The 15,355-nt window shown below is 35.1% G+C and overlaps 1 protein-coding gene and 1 long non-coding RNA gene across 8 annotated transcripts in view; both read right to left on the bottom strand.

Moving 5' to 3' along the window:
* Window positions 1-15,147, bottom strand: part of LOC131531336 (carcinoembryonic antigen-related cell adhesion molecule 1-like) — a 35,787-nt gene extending 20,640 nt beyond the window's left edge. Inside the window, exons 1-6 of one of the 6 annotated variants that reach the window (XR_009268648.1) lie at window positions 14,734-15,147; window positions 13,181-13,507; window positions 12,631-12,966; window positions 12,192-12,305; window positions 11,193-11,715; window positions 11,053-11,068 (exon numbers count right to left, since the gene is read on the bottom strand). Coding sequence is in view for 5 of the 6 variants with exons in the window: in XM_058762026.1 (XP_058618009.1) it covers window positions 11,714-11,715; window positions 12,192-12,305; window positions 12,631-12,966; window positions 13,181-13,507; window positions 14,734-14,836 (882 nt within the window). In the remaining variant the exon portion in view is untranslated. Of the gene's footprint in view, window positions 1-11,052; window positions 11,069-11,104; window positions 11,716-12,191; window positions 12,306-12,630; window positions 12,967-13,180; window positions 13,508-14,471 lie in introns of those variants that run through there. The other 5 variants (XM_058762026.1, XM_058762029.1, XM_058762028.1 and 2 more) reach the window with 5 other exon arrangements.
* LOC131531365 (uncharacterized) lies at window positions 2,839-10,389 on the bottom strand. Of its 2 annotated transcripts, XR_009268667.1 has the most exons (4): window positions 10,262-10,389; window positions 9,705-9,786; window positions 9,268-9,303; window positions 9,040-9,143 (listed from the first exon to the last, which is right to left on the bottom strand). It is a non-coding gene; the product is annotated as an uncharacterized LOC131531365 (long non-coding RNA). The 2 variants fall into 2 exon arrangements; XR_009268666.1 differs by lacking the exons at window positions 9,040-9,143; window positions 9,268-9,303 and adding an exon at window positions 2,839-3,282.
* Window positions 15,148-15,355: the final 208 nt, after the last annotated feature.

Genomic DNA, 15,355 nt, shown 5'->3' on the forward strand with positions numbered 1-15,355 from the left:
GCTGTAGAGGTCGTCTCTAGGTGCTGATCCACCATCTGATCTGGATACGGACTGGATCTGGTGACTGCAGCGACCTCGGAATAAGAAAGAAACAGACTAATATTAGCGTAGATGTCACTAGATCACACTAGTGTGCTTTAATGTTTAATCAGGAAGTTTGTTTAGAAAGGCTTTTATTTTGTACAAAATTGCACAAAGTCACACAAAAATGGCCGGCCATTGAGAGTGAATGGGGAAGAATGAAAGTAAGAGAAACAACTAGTGTTCAGGAGCATGTTGTGCTTGCAACATAAAGGCCTTGGACCTGTGCGTGTCTATCACGCACACACACATACACATCCATGCATACAAACTATTGTGAGTATTACACCTATTTCATCCTACCCTGAACTGCATGCAATATGTTTTTATGAATCTGATATTATAACTCTCTCTCTATCTCTCGCATAAACACACACGTAATCAAACTGCCTTGTCTTTAGCCTGCATTGACTTCAAAATAATCCATCCTTTAATCCAATTTCCATCCTTTGACCAGAATGTTACATCAACTTCAGCTGGGTCCTCAAAATCAGAAGATTGCTCCTCTTCAGTTGTTGCAAGGTTTTCAGTTGCAAGGTTGATGTTTTCCTCTTCCAATATATCTTGCATCTTCACTGTAAGATTCATCTTCAGTTGTCTCTTCCTCGCTATTTTCTTGATCAGTGATCAAGAATCTCTTGTAAAGACAGTGTCATGAATCCGGTCTATGAACTTCCATTCACTCACCACCAGAGGTCACTCGCTCACCACATTGACTCTTGCACTACATTACTGTTGCACTTCACCAGACTACAATTCTCATCATCCATTGCACTGACGACACACACAGCTGATTGCACTAATCACACGCTCACAACTATCACACTATCACACACCCTACATAACCATGGACTTCCCTTCACAGTTTGCAGAGTATTGATCTGTGTATAGCTCTCTTCTAGCGCTAGCTGCCTTACAGTGCCATTCCGTGTTTCTGTTTTTCACCAGTATTGTTCTGTGTTTATTACTCACTAGTGATAGCTGCTTTACTGAGTCTAGTCTTTTGATTTGTCATTTCGTGTTGCCTTGTTTCCTGTTCCCTCTTTCCTGCCTGTGTTTCTTGGATTAACCCTTGCCCTGCTGTTCGGACTCTGTTTGCACCTCGCTTGGAATATTGCCCGTGTACCTGGATTATCTCTCTCTGCCTTGCCCTGTTGGATATTGTTCGCCGATCGTAGACCCACGCTTGTCCTAGGATTACTCTGTGCCTTGCCCATGCCATACCTGTTTGCCGTTGTTCGACCCTGCCTGTATTTATGACCATGTCTTTGAATAAAACCCTGCAGATGGATCCGCACGCCTCACGTCTTGTTGTTCCCATTAAATACAGCTTCTTTTCCATTGTGCTGACTAGCCGGGTTTCCATCACCCTATGCGCATTTTGAAGTACTGCATGAAAAACGAGTGATGGAAATGCCAAGTTTCGAATAAAAATCCCTTAATTCGCAAAAAAGATTTTAACGCTCGCTTGAGGTGGTTTTTGACTTGTGCGAAAAAGGGTTGATGCGAATAATGGGAGATGGAAATGCATTTTGCGAATAAATTCCATCAAAAAAAGTCATGTAACTTTGCACTATGGGACGGCAAATCCTGACTAACCAGCAGACCGATGTCCTTCCACAACATCTGAAATGTTGTTATGGTCATTCTCAAATGCCCGAGCAAAGTCTGTCATCAAAGTATTTCTCTAATTTCCTTCCCAGAAATGTCTTACACGACTGCGTTCCCAAACAGGAGCATCCACCTCTGAAAGCAATGACCGCATTCATTGTGTTTAATCTGCTCGCTCTGAGGTGCAAATAATTTATTATAAATGAAAATGATTATATTAGTGATTTATAGTGCAGGTTTATCAGGAAGTGACGATTTTGTTCTCTTTGACTTGTTGGATGGAAACGGTGCTTGATCGCAAATGTTTTATGTGATATTCCAGTTTTGCGCATAATTTAAATTCGCAACTTTGAATGGAAACCTGGCTACAGACTGAATGACAAGCAAGGCACTGTGAGGCATTTGTATGCACTCTCTCTGTGCTAAAACATTTATTTGTAAACTTTCGTCTACTCTGTGAGAACATGAAAGCCTCAAAACCTATCGTCATAATGTTTTTCTAGAATATGTGGTGAAAAAAATTATTCTTTTGAAGGCAGTTTGAACGTGTGTGTGTGTGTGTGTGAGAGAGAGAGAGAGAGAGAGAGTTATAATATCAGATTCATAAAAGCATATTGCATGCAGTTCAGAAATAGGTGTAAAACTCACAATAGTTTGTATGCATGGATGTGTGTGTCCAGCAGAGGTCCATAGGGACTCATTCATTGTCAGTTCAGTCCATTTTTCTTCATGTTTCAACTTCTCCTCACAACTCTATGATATATATATATATTTATATATTTATATATTTTGTGAATATATATTTAAACATTCTAAAATACATAAAAAATCTGTAGTTTTGTATTTATTTTTGTTGTTGTCTGATATATTTTGAATTGTTTGCTTTTGTAAATTATTATACATAAATTTGCAGAAAAGTTACAAGTCACCACTAAAAGACGTGACTGTAATCACATACTATTTATTTCAGAAAATTATTTATCACAAACAATTTATTTTATTTAAGAGATGAATTTTAAAAACAAAACACAAAACAAAACACAAAACAAAACAAAACAAAACAAAAGCACCAATAAACAGTACTGAACAGGAGTGAAGAGTTCACAGAACAATTTTTTTTTTGTTTTTTTAGAAATCACATGGCTAATAAACAAGAGAAAGAACAGGCACAATGCAAAACACTGAGAATGATACTACGTATCATGAACTACAGTTTTTACAAGTCCATGCACATCTGGCAGACGTTGCCACTTTTATACCCTAACTGTGAGATGTTTTCAAAATACTGTTTTGTCTACCTCTGGAGGTGGAATATCAGGATAACAACACCTACAGCTGTGTGCTCAACAATCCCATCAGCAACCAGACCACACATCTGGACATCAGTCAACTCTGTCAACCATGTTCAGGTATAGCAGCGCTGACATGTGTTTATTTACTGAGCTGATCTTATATGTTGTAGATCAGACTCATTAACTTATCAATGTCTCTCTTTTACTCTCCTTCAGTTCCTCCAGTCTCAGTCTCTCTGATATCTCTGATCTCTGCTGGATCTCTGTTGATAGTTGCTGTAGTTGTGATATTCTGGCTCTGCAGGAAACATAGAAAAACTGATCAAGAAGGCAAGTGTTTTCTACTGCTTTTAAACAAGTAATATAACAACAAATATGAAATTGAAAATAAGCTCCACATTTTTGTCAACTGATAGTCTTATTTATAATTTTACTAAAATTAATCTCACAAGTTTGTAGTTAACATCTTGTATATGAAACCAAACTAATATTGGGTTTGACTACTTCTGTAGATCTCACTGATATCAAAATGTGTGTCTGTTCGTATGTATACTGAACATCACTGTTTAGTTGTCTTACGTCTGTATCAACACTAAAAATGCAATGCAAGTTTAAATTTAAAAATCCCGAATAAAGGTAATGTTGTTAGGTAATAAATATGTTGATACATTTGCAAGTGTGGATAGTCTGTGGGATTTATTTTTTTGTTTTGTTTTGAAGTTGGACCTTTTTTTTGGTCATTTTTCCTACGCACCTATCAATTACTTACAGGTGTGCGAGGGTGATTGTTGATTAAATATTAAAATAAAACAGTCTTACAGGTATAAAAATGCAGCTGGTGCTAAAATTTAAATCTATATGAATGATGACTTTTATTGTGCTAGTTGAGTTTAAATGCTGATTAAATACAAAAAAAATGTAAATTACTTTACTTTTGTTGAATCCCAGCTATGTTTGTTTATGTGTAATAATTGTCTATTTAAATTTAGTGATAGGAACTTTTTGTGTGTGGAGAAAAAAAATAAATAAATAGACCTAATGGCAAATTAAATTTGTTAACACCATTTTTAAAACCTGTGGTGTTAAATATTTATTGCTTTAAGTTTGAAAGCCCTAATAATAGCACACATGTTGTGAAGAACCAGATTGTCTAGGATTGAGTTTAGTTGTTTAATACATATTATTGTTGAAACAGTTGATACTTCTGCAGAAGAGGTCATTTACACGGAGCCGACATTTAACAAAACAAACACAGTGTTTGACAAATGTGTTGAATTGTTGTGTAATTTTTGATAAATCATGGCCCACTTTACTGCAAAATAAATTTGCCTGAAGTGCATGAGCTTGAAATATTTATTGGTATATATCTTGCAATAAATATTATAGCTGGACCTCAAAGTGTTAAAAATAAACACATCTGGGTCTAAATTACACGTTCCAGCGTTTTTGTATAATTTTAGCAGTGAGTCAGTGCTTACATTTTGTCTGTATGATCCATCACATAGTAACGTAAGAGAGTAACATATATTGTTTTCTTCAATGTAGAAACCATTTCATTGTTAACAGTGTATTATTGACGTATAAAACATTTGAGTTAAAGTCATCTAGTTGATTTTTTTTTTAAATTGTTATTGTTTTGTCTTCGTTAGTGTGTAGTGTAACTCCTGAGCCATAAATATCACATAACTGATCACTCTATATTAAAACTCCATATTAAGAGCGGCAAAATAAATAAATAATGTAATTTAAATAATAATACTAATAATAATAATAAATCTGTCACTGGTGAAACATCTGCTATAATACTATAAATTAATTGTTATCAATGTAGGCATTTCCCCACATAATTGTTAAATCTAACAGCAGGTGTTAAATGAATAGAAAGTGTGTATAACTGAAAGTGTGTATAACTGCGCCATCTAGTGTTCAAAATAAGACTTCACATGTGAAACAGTATTAGAGAGCTCTGGGCTCAGGGGCGTTTCTATGATTTTAAAACAGCAGGGGCTAGAGAAGGTTATATATATATACCCAATTTTTGGGCCAAGTGGTCATAACAAGCTTTATTTTATATTTGTGTTTTTGGAAATGGATTTTTACTATCCCTGATTAGGCTTATTATTTTGCAAATCTAGCAATTATTTGAGCGGTTATGTGCTTTCTAAAAATGTAATTGCAGAATTGTTGCAAATGTAATTGTTTAGGTGACTTTATACATATCAGGGTGTTTTACCCAACTATCAGTAACACAATTGTGTATAAAACATTAACTGAATTGTGTAGGCTATAAAACAATCCCGCCCCCTATTCACGCCCTGTTATATAGTACATACAAACAGTATTACTTAACATAGTTAGATGGCTACCTTGAAACTGATCATTTGAATCCTTTGATATTTACACCTTTCTACATTGATCAGCTGTATGATATTGATTGAACTGATAAATGGCGCCATCTGCTGTGTTTTTGAAGAACAATATTGAAACAGCATCAGTTATGTGAGCTCAACAGGAAAGAGATTGATATTCTGCCAGTGTTTTAACTATGACCAGGGGTGGATTTAGTGATTTGGGGGCCCCGGGCAAAATATAGGATTGCCCTAAAATATAGGATCAACCTAAAGGCCCCTTACTCTGTTGTGATGCTTGCTGCAGCACAACGGTACCCCAAACGTATATCAAAATCTAAATAAAGTGTATAAAAATGTAAAAAAAAATAAATAAAATTTTACAGAACATAACTTGCACGAGAAAATAAAGTAAACGAAATATATGCTTTTTAAAGGTGTTTTTTTTTTTTTTTTTAATCATGTTGCATGTGCACACCTAATTTTGTGAAGTTCTATGTAAATTAGACACAAAAACTATTTTCAGCAATCAAATGTAGTTTTACTATATAGCATTTTCACTTTTATAACAGTTAAAAAAATCAACCTGTGGCCTGATCTCTGTAAAAGTGTGCATGCTTTAGAATCAGATGCAGCGTGTAGTCACATAGAATTGCAAATTTCTCAGTTTTCATTTAGGAATGACAGGCCTTTGTGTGCACTAGGCCACTTTTAAATTTATTGTAGGGCTCTAGGTCCAGGAGTCAAACAGACCCAGTCATTTTTGTTCTGATCGGCTTGCGTTAACCTGGCCTTCAATGTGAATGTCCTCAAAGACAATCACGGCACCTTGGACAAAGACACTGCATGCTAGTTTTGCATTGCTGAAGCAATTTTCGTGTTTTTTTTGTTTTCATTTTATAGTGCCACCAAGTGTCCAGTCACTGCGTCTTTTTTCACGTAACCACAGACCATGCAGGTTTGGTGAAATTATCTAATTTTGATCAAGAGTAATATGTTATAGTAAAAAAAGAAATTCTCTTTCAAAAATGATTTACAGAATCCAGAATATTTCTGCACTGGTTCTTTTGCAACTGGACAAAATACTTAGGACTAGTTCGCAAAAATGTTTTTTTTTTTAAAACATTTTTTTGAATGGCAGCCAAACTGTCTGGAACATAGACAATAAGGCCACATGTTAAATAAAAATCTCCAGATCTCTGCTTGTTGTAATTCTTTCACTGCTTTTATTGCCAGTTTTCTACCTGTAAGAGCAAGTGGACCGAGTGCCAGCTGATAACATTGGCCTGCGGGTTTATACAATCATTACCAGTCAGAGCAGCAGCACAGAGAAAAACAGAATAATAGAAAGGGAGATAGCACATACATCAAAAACCACTTATTATTGATTTATGGTAAAAAAATGTACGGGTTTTTAGAATATATTGCCTTTGACACCTTTATAACTTATCTTAAAACATTTACCTAACAAAAACTTCATGCCAAACCTGTATTGAGGCCATTTACATATTTACAGTGAGCACCAGATAAAATGATACAAAAATGGGAACAAGGAAAACATAAGTCTAAAGCTGAAGGCTAGAATGAGTATTTAATTGAAGGTGTCCATCAAGCAGTGATAATATTCTACAGACACTATTAACAAAATACAATAATTCCATGAATTTTAAAAAGACTACTACTGGACAATCACAGCTGATCACAATAGAACTGAAAGAGAAACAAAGTCAAAGACAAATGACACGACAGCTCTTCATCTCCTCACATTCAAACCAATAAAATGAACTAATCAGCACCTTATAAAATGACAAAGATGATTCCTTCACAACTTCAGGTAAGAAGATTGAACACTGCGATTTCAATGATGAAGATAAAGATATCTACCAAATAGATTTACTATAATTTAATTGCATTGTTTTATCAAGTAAGTTTTGTCAAGTGCTGTAACATTCCTCTATCAAATGTTTTTTTTTTTTCAGGTTTAATGGCAGAGTAACAGCATTTAACAGAGACATTGCACATAATAAATACATTCAGCAAAGTGTTTCACTAACTTTAAAACAAATTGGTGAATTTCCAAACTCATTGGTTTTGGTTTCAGTATAGCTGGTGGAAAGTGTTTTCTGATGAAGGTGGATGACGTGGTTAGTGTAAGTGGTTAAAACATCAGCAACATATTGATACCATAACTCTAGTAACATCAACAATACCAATTAAAAAAAAAAAAAACATCAAGCATCCATCACTGGTAATGTGTTACTTTGTTTCTGTCATTATTGCTAATATACTGTTTAAGGCAAAATGTTTTAATTTATCTTTTAACCTCTTAACTGTCACCGTCCACCCTGTGGGACGCCTACCTTTACTTCACTATTTTACAATTAAATCCTAATCTAATCATGACAAACTATATATCGTTGGAAAGGTCTAAGACTCCTAAATAGGTATTTTACCACTTTTTCTGTTAAATTATGTAGGAAAAGTAATAGATTAATTTATGACCAGAGGTGTCAAATCCAGGGTCAGAAAGTAAAAGTCCTGCCCTGTGTTTATTCCACCCATGAACTCAGCAGCTGATTTCACCAGAGGAGGAACCAACTCATTCCTTTCAAGTCACAAGCAAGTTTCGAGTCAAATCCCAAGACCTCAACGAGTTGAGGTAATTAAGAGATAATTGAGAGACTAATTAAATGTTGATTGTGCATTAGTGATGAACACCTGCTGTTACTGAGAATCACAGAGGATCAGATGTTGATGTTTTATTGGTTAAAATGATGCCACCATCATGGAGATCAGTGTTTGCTTTAGTTGGGCTCTTGACCCTTTTAGTAACTGAGAATGGATTGCTTTTAAGCAATTGCAATATTGCTTCACAACAAACATTTGCACATTGCTGAATTAAAAGCTTGAGGAAGCAGATGAGCTTACACTTTCGGCTTTTATGTCACTTGAATGAACATCATGAAGGTGTCTCTCTTTGGTTTATTTACTGACGTTCAGCTGTTACAGAACTGCAGGAATTGACTATTAAACAAATGCCATCGTAACATTAAATATTGGAAAAAATTAAGAATTATATTGCTCAGGCTTTTAAACATGAACACTTATCATACGATCCTCAACAGTGGTGACAATAATTATTCATACTGTGGTGTTACCCAGCATGCATTGCAGCATGAAGCATTTTGTTGATTGTCACCATTGTTGAGATTCATACGCTGGTTCTTGATGTCTGTGTGTGTCTGAGTAGGACTGGAGTTTAAATATTTAAATGCATTAGATTTAAAATTCTTTCTCTATAACTACTACAGCAGTAAATTCATTGCGTACTGTGGTTTCACAGAGTTGTTTATTCAAAAGCAGAACATAAATTAAAAAAAATGAAAAATGTTGAATGTGTGTATATATATATACACACAGTATATTGGATGCAAACAGGTAAGCACCTGATGATTACCTCATCATATGAAAACAACTAACAGTTGCTCACTGCACAGCACTGATCTCTCCGCTTTACAACAGCACATGCATTGCTACAGAGAGATCTAACACAGGAGTCAAGGGTCAAGAGCCCAACTAAAGCAAACACTGATCTACATGATGGTGGTATCATTTTAACCAATAAAACATCAACATCTGATCCTCTGTGATTCACAGTAACAGCAGGTGTTCATCACTAATGCACAATCATCATTTAATTAGTCTCTCAATTATCTCTTAATTACCTCAACTCGTTGAGGTCTTGGGATTTGACTCGAAACTTGCTTGTGACTTGAAAGGAATGAGTTGGTTCCTCCTCTGGTGAAATCAGCTGCTGAGTTCATGGGTGGAATAAACACATGGCAGGACTTTTATTTTCTGACCCTGGATTTGACACCTCTGTTTATGACAAGAGTGCACCTGAAAAAAATCTACATCATGACATGAATTCTGACCTTTGTCACAGAAAGTCTTCTTAGTTGCCTTTTTCTCTATCACGAATTAGAAATCATAAGAAATTATTTATCAGTAGAAAACTTAAAATTTCAAAATTCATCCTTTGAAACCCATTTTAAAATCAGACATTGCATTACCATGTAAATGGTACATTAAAATCATGTTACAAAATATTTTCATTCATGAATTATAAAAATTAAGTTTGGATAGTGCACTATAATGTCTCTGTTCAAAACTGTGGGTGACAGTTAAGGGTTAAATCACAAAAAATCTAATTCAAACAAATTAGTTTTATAATATCACATATAAATTGGTATAGGTGAAATTTGACTGGTGTTGGTGCTGATCACTGACATCTTTCCAATATTTCCCATTTCTCTTCTATGTACCGTTCAATGAAGGTATCAAAAGAAAAAAGAATCATAAATGATATTACATTGTTTTATGGGCAGCCTCGAGCTGAGTCTGATTTAAGAGCCCTCCATTTCCCTCAAAGGAATGACATTTGGATCATTGTCCTGTAAGAGAATACAGATTCACAGAAGGTAAAAGTAATGATGAGGACTGATGTTTCAGTTACACAAACACAAAAATACTAGAGACTTGGAATTGTGTTTTTCCCGTTGTTTGTACAGAGGTTTTCTTTCCCTAAACATTTAACACAGTATTTCATACCGTATCAAACTATCACCTTTTTTACTACAGTAACACAATTTTGCAATTTTAATTTCACACCTAAAATGTTTATTGATGTACTTGTGTTTTCTATTAAGACACTTGTGCTGAAAAAATGTGCATGTTATGTTTATTGTGGAGGTATTTGTGTTTTGATAGTTTTGACACTTCTTCACTGGTGAATATCTGTTTTTGTAGTATTAAAAATAAAGGACAAAATAGATGACTATTCACAGTTTCCTTTTATGCTATAACTAATTATGTATTCATACCACTGTTCTTTTTTTTCTTGTTCAATCAGCTGTAGATAATACTTACATTCTGTGGTACTGCTGCGGCGATAGTAAAACACACCAGCAGCTACAGCAGCAGCAGCAGCCAGCAGAACAACAATAACTATTCCTGCTACAGCACCTGAAGACAGACCTGAATCTGAAACAGATACAGACAGACAATAATTATTCATACTGTGGTGTTACCCAGCATGCATTGCAGCATGAAGCATTTTGTTGATTGTCACCATTGTTGAGATTCATACGCTGGTTCTTGATGTCTGTGTGTGTCTGAGTAGGACTGGAGTTTAAATATTTAAATGCATTAGATTTAAAATTCTTTCTCTATAACTACTACAGCAGTAAATTCATTGCGTACTGTGGTTTCACAGAGTTGTTTATTCAAAAGCAGAACATAAATTAAAAAATGAAAATGTTGAATGTGTATATATATACACACAGTATATTGGATGCAAACAGGTAAGCACCTGATGATTACCTCATCATATGAAAACAACTAACAGTTGCTCACTGCACAGCACTGATCTCTCCGCTTTACAACAGCACATGCATTGCTACAGAGAGATCTAACACAGGAGTCAAGGGTCAAGAGCCCAACTAAAGCAAACACTGATCTACATGATGGTGGCATCATTTTAACCAATAAAACATCAACATCTGATCCTCTGTGATTCACAGTAACAGCAGGTGTTCATCACTAATGCACAATCATCATTTAATTAGTCTCTCAATTATCTCTTAATTACCTCAACTCGTTGAGGTCTTGGGATTTGACTCGAAACTTGCTTGTGACTTGAAAGGAATGAGTTGGTTCCTCCTCTGGTGAAATCAGCTGCTGAGTTCATGGGTGGAATAAACACATGGCAGGACTTTTATTTTCTGACCCTGGATTTGACACCTCTGTTTATGACAAGAGTGCACCTGAAAAAAATCTACATCATGACATGAATTCTGACCTTTGTCACAGAAAGTCTTCTTAGTTGCCTTTTTCTCTATCACGAATTAGAAATCATAAGAAATTATTTATCAGTAGAAAACTTAAAATTTCAAAATTCATCCTTTGAAACCCATTTTAAAATCAGACATTGCATTACCATGTAAATGGTACATTAAAATCATGTTACAAAATATTTTCATTCATGAATTATAAAAAATTAAGTTTGGATAGTGCACTATAATGTCTCTGTTCAAAACTGTGGGTGACAGTTAAGGGGTTAAATCACAAAAAAATCTAATTCAAACAAATTAGTTTTATAATATCACATATAAATTGGTATAGGTGAAATTTGACTGGTGTTGGTGCTGATCACTGACATCTTTCCAATATTTCCCATTTCTCTTCTATGTACCGTTCAATGAAGGTATCAAAAGAAAAAAAGAATCATAAATGATATTACATTGTTTTATGGGCAGCCTCGAGCTGAGTCTGATTTAAGAGCCCTCCATTTCCCTCAAAGGAATGACATTTGGATCATTGTCCTGTAAGAGAATACAGATTCACAGAAGGTAAAAGTAATGATGAGGACTGATGTTTCAGTTACACAAACACAAAAATACTAGAGACTTGGAATTGTGTTTTTCCCGTTGTTTGTACAGAGGTTTTCTTTCCCTAAACATTTAACACAGTATTTCATACCGTATCAAACTATCACCTTTTTTACTACAGTAACACAATTTTGCAATTTTAATTTCACACCTAAAATGTTTATTGATGTACTTGTGTTTTCTATTAAGACACTTGTGCTGAAAAAATGTGCATGTTATGTTTATTGTGGAGGTATTTGTGTTTTGATAGTTTTGACACTTCTTCACTGGTGAATATCTGTTTTTGTAGTATTAAAAATAAAGGACAAAATAGATGACTATTCACAGTTTCCTTTTATGCTATAACTAATTATGTATTCATACCACTGTTCTTTTTTTTTCTTGTTCAATCAGCTGTAGATAATACTTACATTCTGTGGTACTGCTGCGGCGATAGTAAAACACACCAGCAGCTACAGCAGCAGCAGCAGCCAGCAGAACAACAATAACTATTCCTGCTACAGCACCTGAAGACAGACCTGAATCTGAAACAGATACAGACAGACAGTCATTATTACTACAAATAATACATCCAATATTTACCAATATCTCTGACTGATATTTACATCTTCCTATTGATCATCAGTTGTATATTGATTAAACTGATAAACCAGGTGTTTTTTACCCAACAGCAGCTAAACAGCATCAGCACTGTGAGCTCAGCACAAGATATCAGGCAAACAAATTTAGTTAGCTTTTTTTTTTTCTTAAACAGTCCACAACCAAATACTTAAGTTGATTTTAAACAAGTGTACTGTTTTTAAAAATCCCTCAAAGGTAATGCATTGAATGACTGAATTATATACTCACCAGTGACAGAAACACTGAATATGTTCATTCTGGTGATACTGAAGCTGCTGTTTCTGCTGATGATCTGTAGTTTATAATCTCCAGAATCTGTGGTTCTGGTGTCTGTGATGGTCAGAGATCCAGTCTGATGATCCAGCTGCAGTCTGTCTCTGAATCTCTCAGTACCTTCATTATACTGAATATCTGTACAGATCTTACTCTGATCTCTAGTGATTTCAGTGATGACAGTGTCATTAAAATACCATCTCATCACATAATTTGGATTTTTAATTTCATCAGGATGTAAAGTGACCGATTCTCCCTCACGTTTCTTCACTAGTTCAGAAGCAGGAAAACCTGAAACACAAACCAACAGCTGCTGGAGGACATTCTGCTGAAAACAGACAAAAACTGCACAGCATATAAGAACTGTGAACATGACTGATTGCTCAAGCCCTTTCTTGACTCAGTCTAAAAAGAAACATTTTAGTTCGTGCACGTAAACACAGTTTAACAACGTGTTTAAACATACTGTGTATAAACTGCATTTAAATATTCAATAATGACTCACCAGTGACAGAAACACTGAAGATCTTTTCACCGTTGCTGAAGATCATTACTTTATATTCACCAGAGTCTGAGGTTGTGACATTTGTGATGGTCAGAGATCCAGTCTGATTGTCCAGCTTCAGTCTGTCTCTGAATCTCTCACTATCTTCATTACACTGGACATCTGTACAGATATAACTGATATATCCATTTATTTTAGCGATGAGATTGTCATTAAAATGCCATCTAATCTCTTCTTGTTGGTTTGTTTGTACATCAGTGTTTAGTGTGACTGAATCTCCCTCCTTTATTGACACTGACACACTGTCTGTAAAAACACCAGACACCCCTAAAGAGAAGAAACAGTTAATGTAAAACAAACAAAACTATACAATAGGGCTGTGAATGTTTCTCTACAGATAATATGGACTGTAAGTAGATAAATATGTCTGGATTCATAATGTAACATGCAAACAAACAGCAGAAGATCATTGATTTACACATTCACTCATCAGACAAACATGAGTCTCATGGATGAGCTTATAGAACTTAAACATCATACAAGACATATTTAACCCACGTTCTCTATACAGTTATATGCAGTACATTTTCATAAGAAATATTAAAGATGAAATGTATACAAAGATATCAACGCATTAAGATTCAGATAATACAATGCCAAGTTTTTCTACAAAAAAAATAAATAAATATTGTAATCTCTCACATAAATTAAGAATTTAGGTACATTTTATTCACTTGGCAAAGCGACTCATTACATTTGATCTGTTTATGCACTGATAAGAATATCAACATTTTCAATCGGTATGATGCCATGTTACGTTTTGATAAGGACCCTCCAAAAAACAATAGAAGCCCAATAGAAACCATCACAGAAATTCAAATGGTTTCCATTAAAATACCATTAGCTTTTTCCAGTAAAACCATCACAAAATTATTTTTTGTAGTGTGTTTTGGGCATTTTTCCAATAGGATTTAACATCCCACCAATAGAATCCATCACATACCAGCAGACACCATTATAGTTTCTATTAAAACCAATACAATTCCCATTATAACCATTAAAACATTACATTTTCTATTGTGTTTTGGGCAGGGTTCTATTGTTTTGTTTTGTTTTTTCAGCAGGGCTATTTTCACGCACTTGGGTAAAGTTGGTTTTATATTCGCACATTCACACATTTCCGCATTCAATAACGTTCTAATTATATGTGCAATATACTAAACCTACTAAATTTTTTTTTTTTTTCACAATCGATAAAAAAGGGCAGGTATTGTTTTAATGTCATACTTACTTGCGAATGTCCGCTGAATGTCCATGTAGTGTGGTTAACAAAGTACTTGAATGCAGAAGTCCGAATGTGCGAATATAAAACCAACTTTACCCAAGTTGATCACGCCACTGAAACTGACCTGGGCTGATTCGACCCATCGAAGTACGTGACCGTGCGGTTGTCAACCTATAATCTCCACACTACTAATAGCCTAATAATATTCCCATCACTAACTGTGCCTATACTCATGCAAAAATCTGTGCAACATCACACAAAGTCTTACCATGGTCGAGTAAAAACAAGATCACCAAGAGCAAAATAAAGAGAAGATTCATTTTCCCCCTTTTTTCCCCTGAGAAAATGAATATGAAAAATGAATGCAACATGTTCTGGTCTGTAGGCGACACAATTGTCACACTAGCTCAAGTGAAAGTAACCTGAGAGCCTCCACATGGTTATCCAGGTAGAGTGATTATGAACATCCCTGCCGATTGTAGCGACAGCCTGCAGCCGCTGAGAGGCTAAACTGAAGGAAATAAATCCACGCGTTCTCGTCCGTTGCAATCCTTTTCAATATCTATTGTAACGACGTAACAAACAACTGCATGATTAAAAACAACTGAGAAGAGATCTAGAACGGTCAGTAGAAAAGTGAGCATTCCCGCTACTCACCCCCTCTCTACACACACATGTCACACAGATAACGCAATCAGGTAAATAATTATCCACCTGCACCCGGAAATATAACATCACAATACAAAATAAAATATAAACATTTTCTGCACTTACACGATTCTAATTTTCATATGCAAAAAGGCTTTACGCCGTGTAAAATATTGTACAGCTGGCATTAGTAGGGTGGATTAGGGTAATGTGGGACACTTTTTGAAATTTTGAATTGTGCA

The sequence above is a fragment of the Onychostoma macrolepis genome, chromosome 22 (genome assembly GCF_012432095.1).
Source record: "Onychostoma macrolepis isolate SWU-2019 chromosome 22, ASM1243209v1, whole genome shotgun sequence".
Taxonomy (NCBI): domain Eukaryota; kingdom Metazoa; phylum Chordata; class Actinopteri; order Cypriniformes; family Cyprinidae; genus Onychostoma; species Onychostoma macrolepis.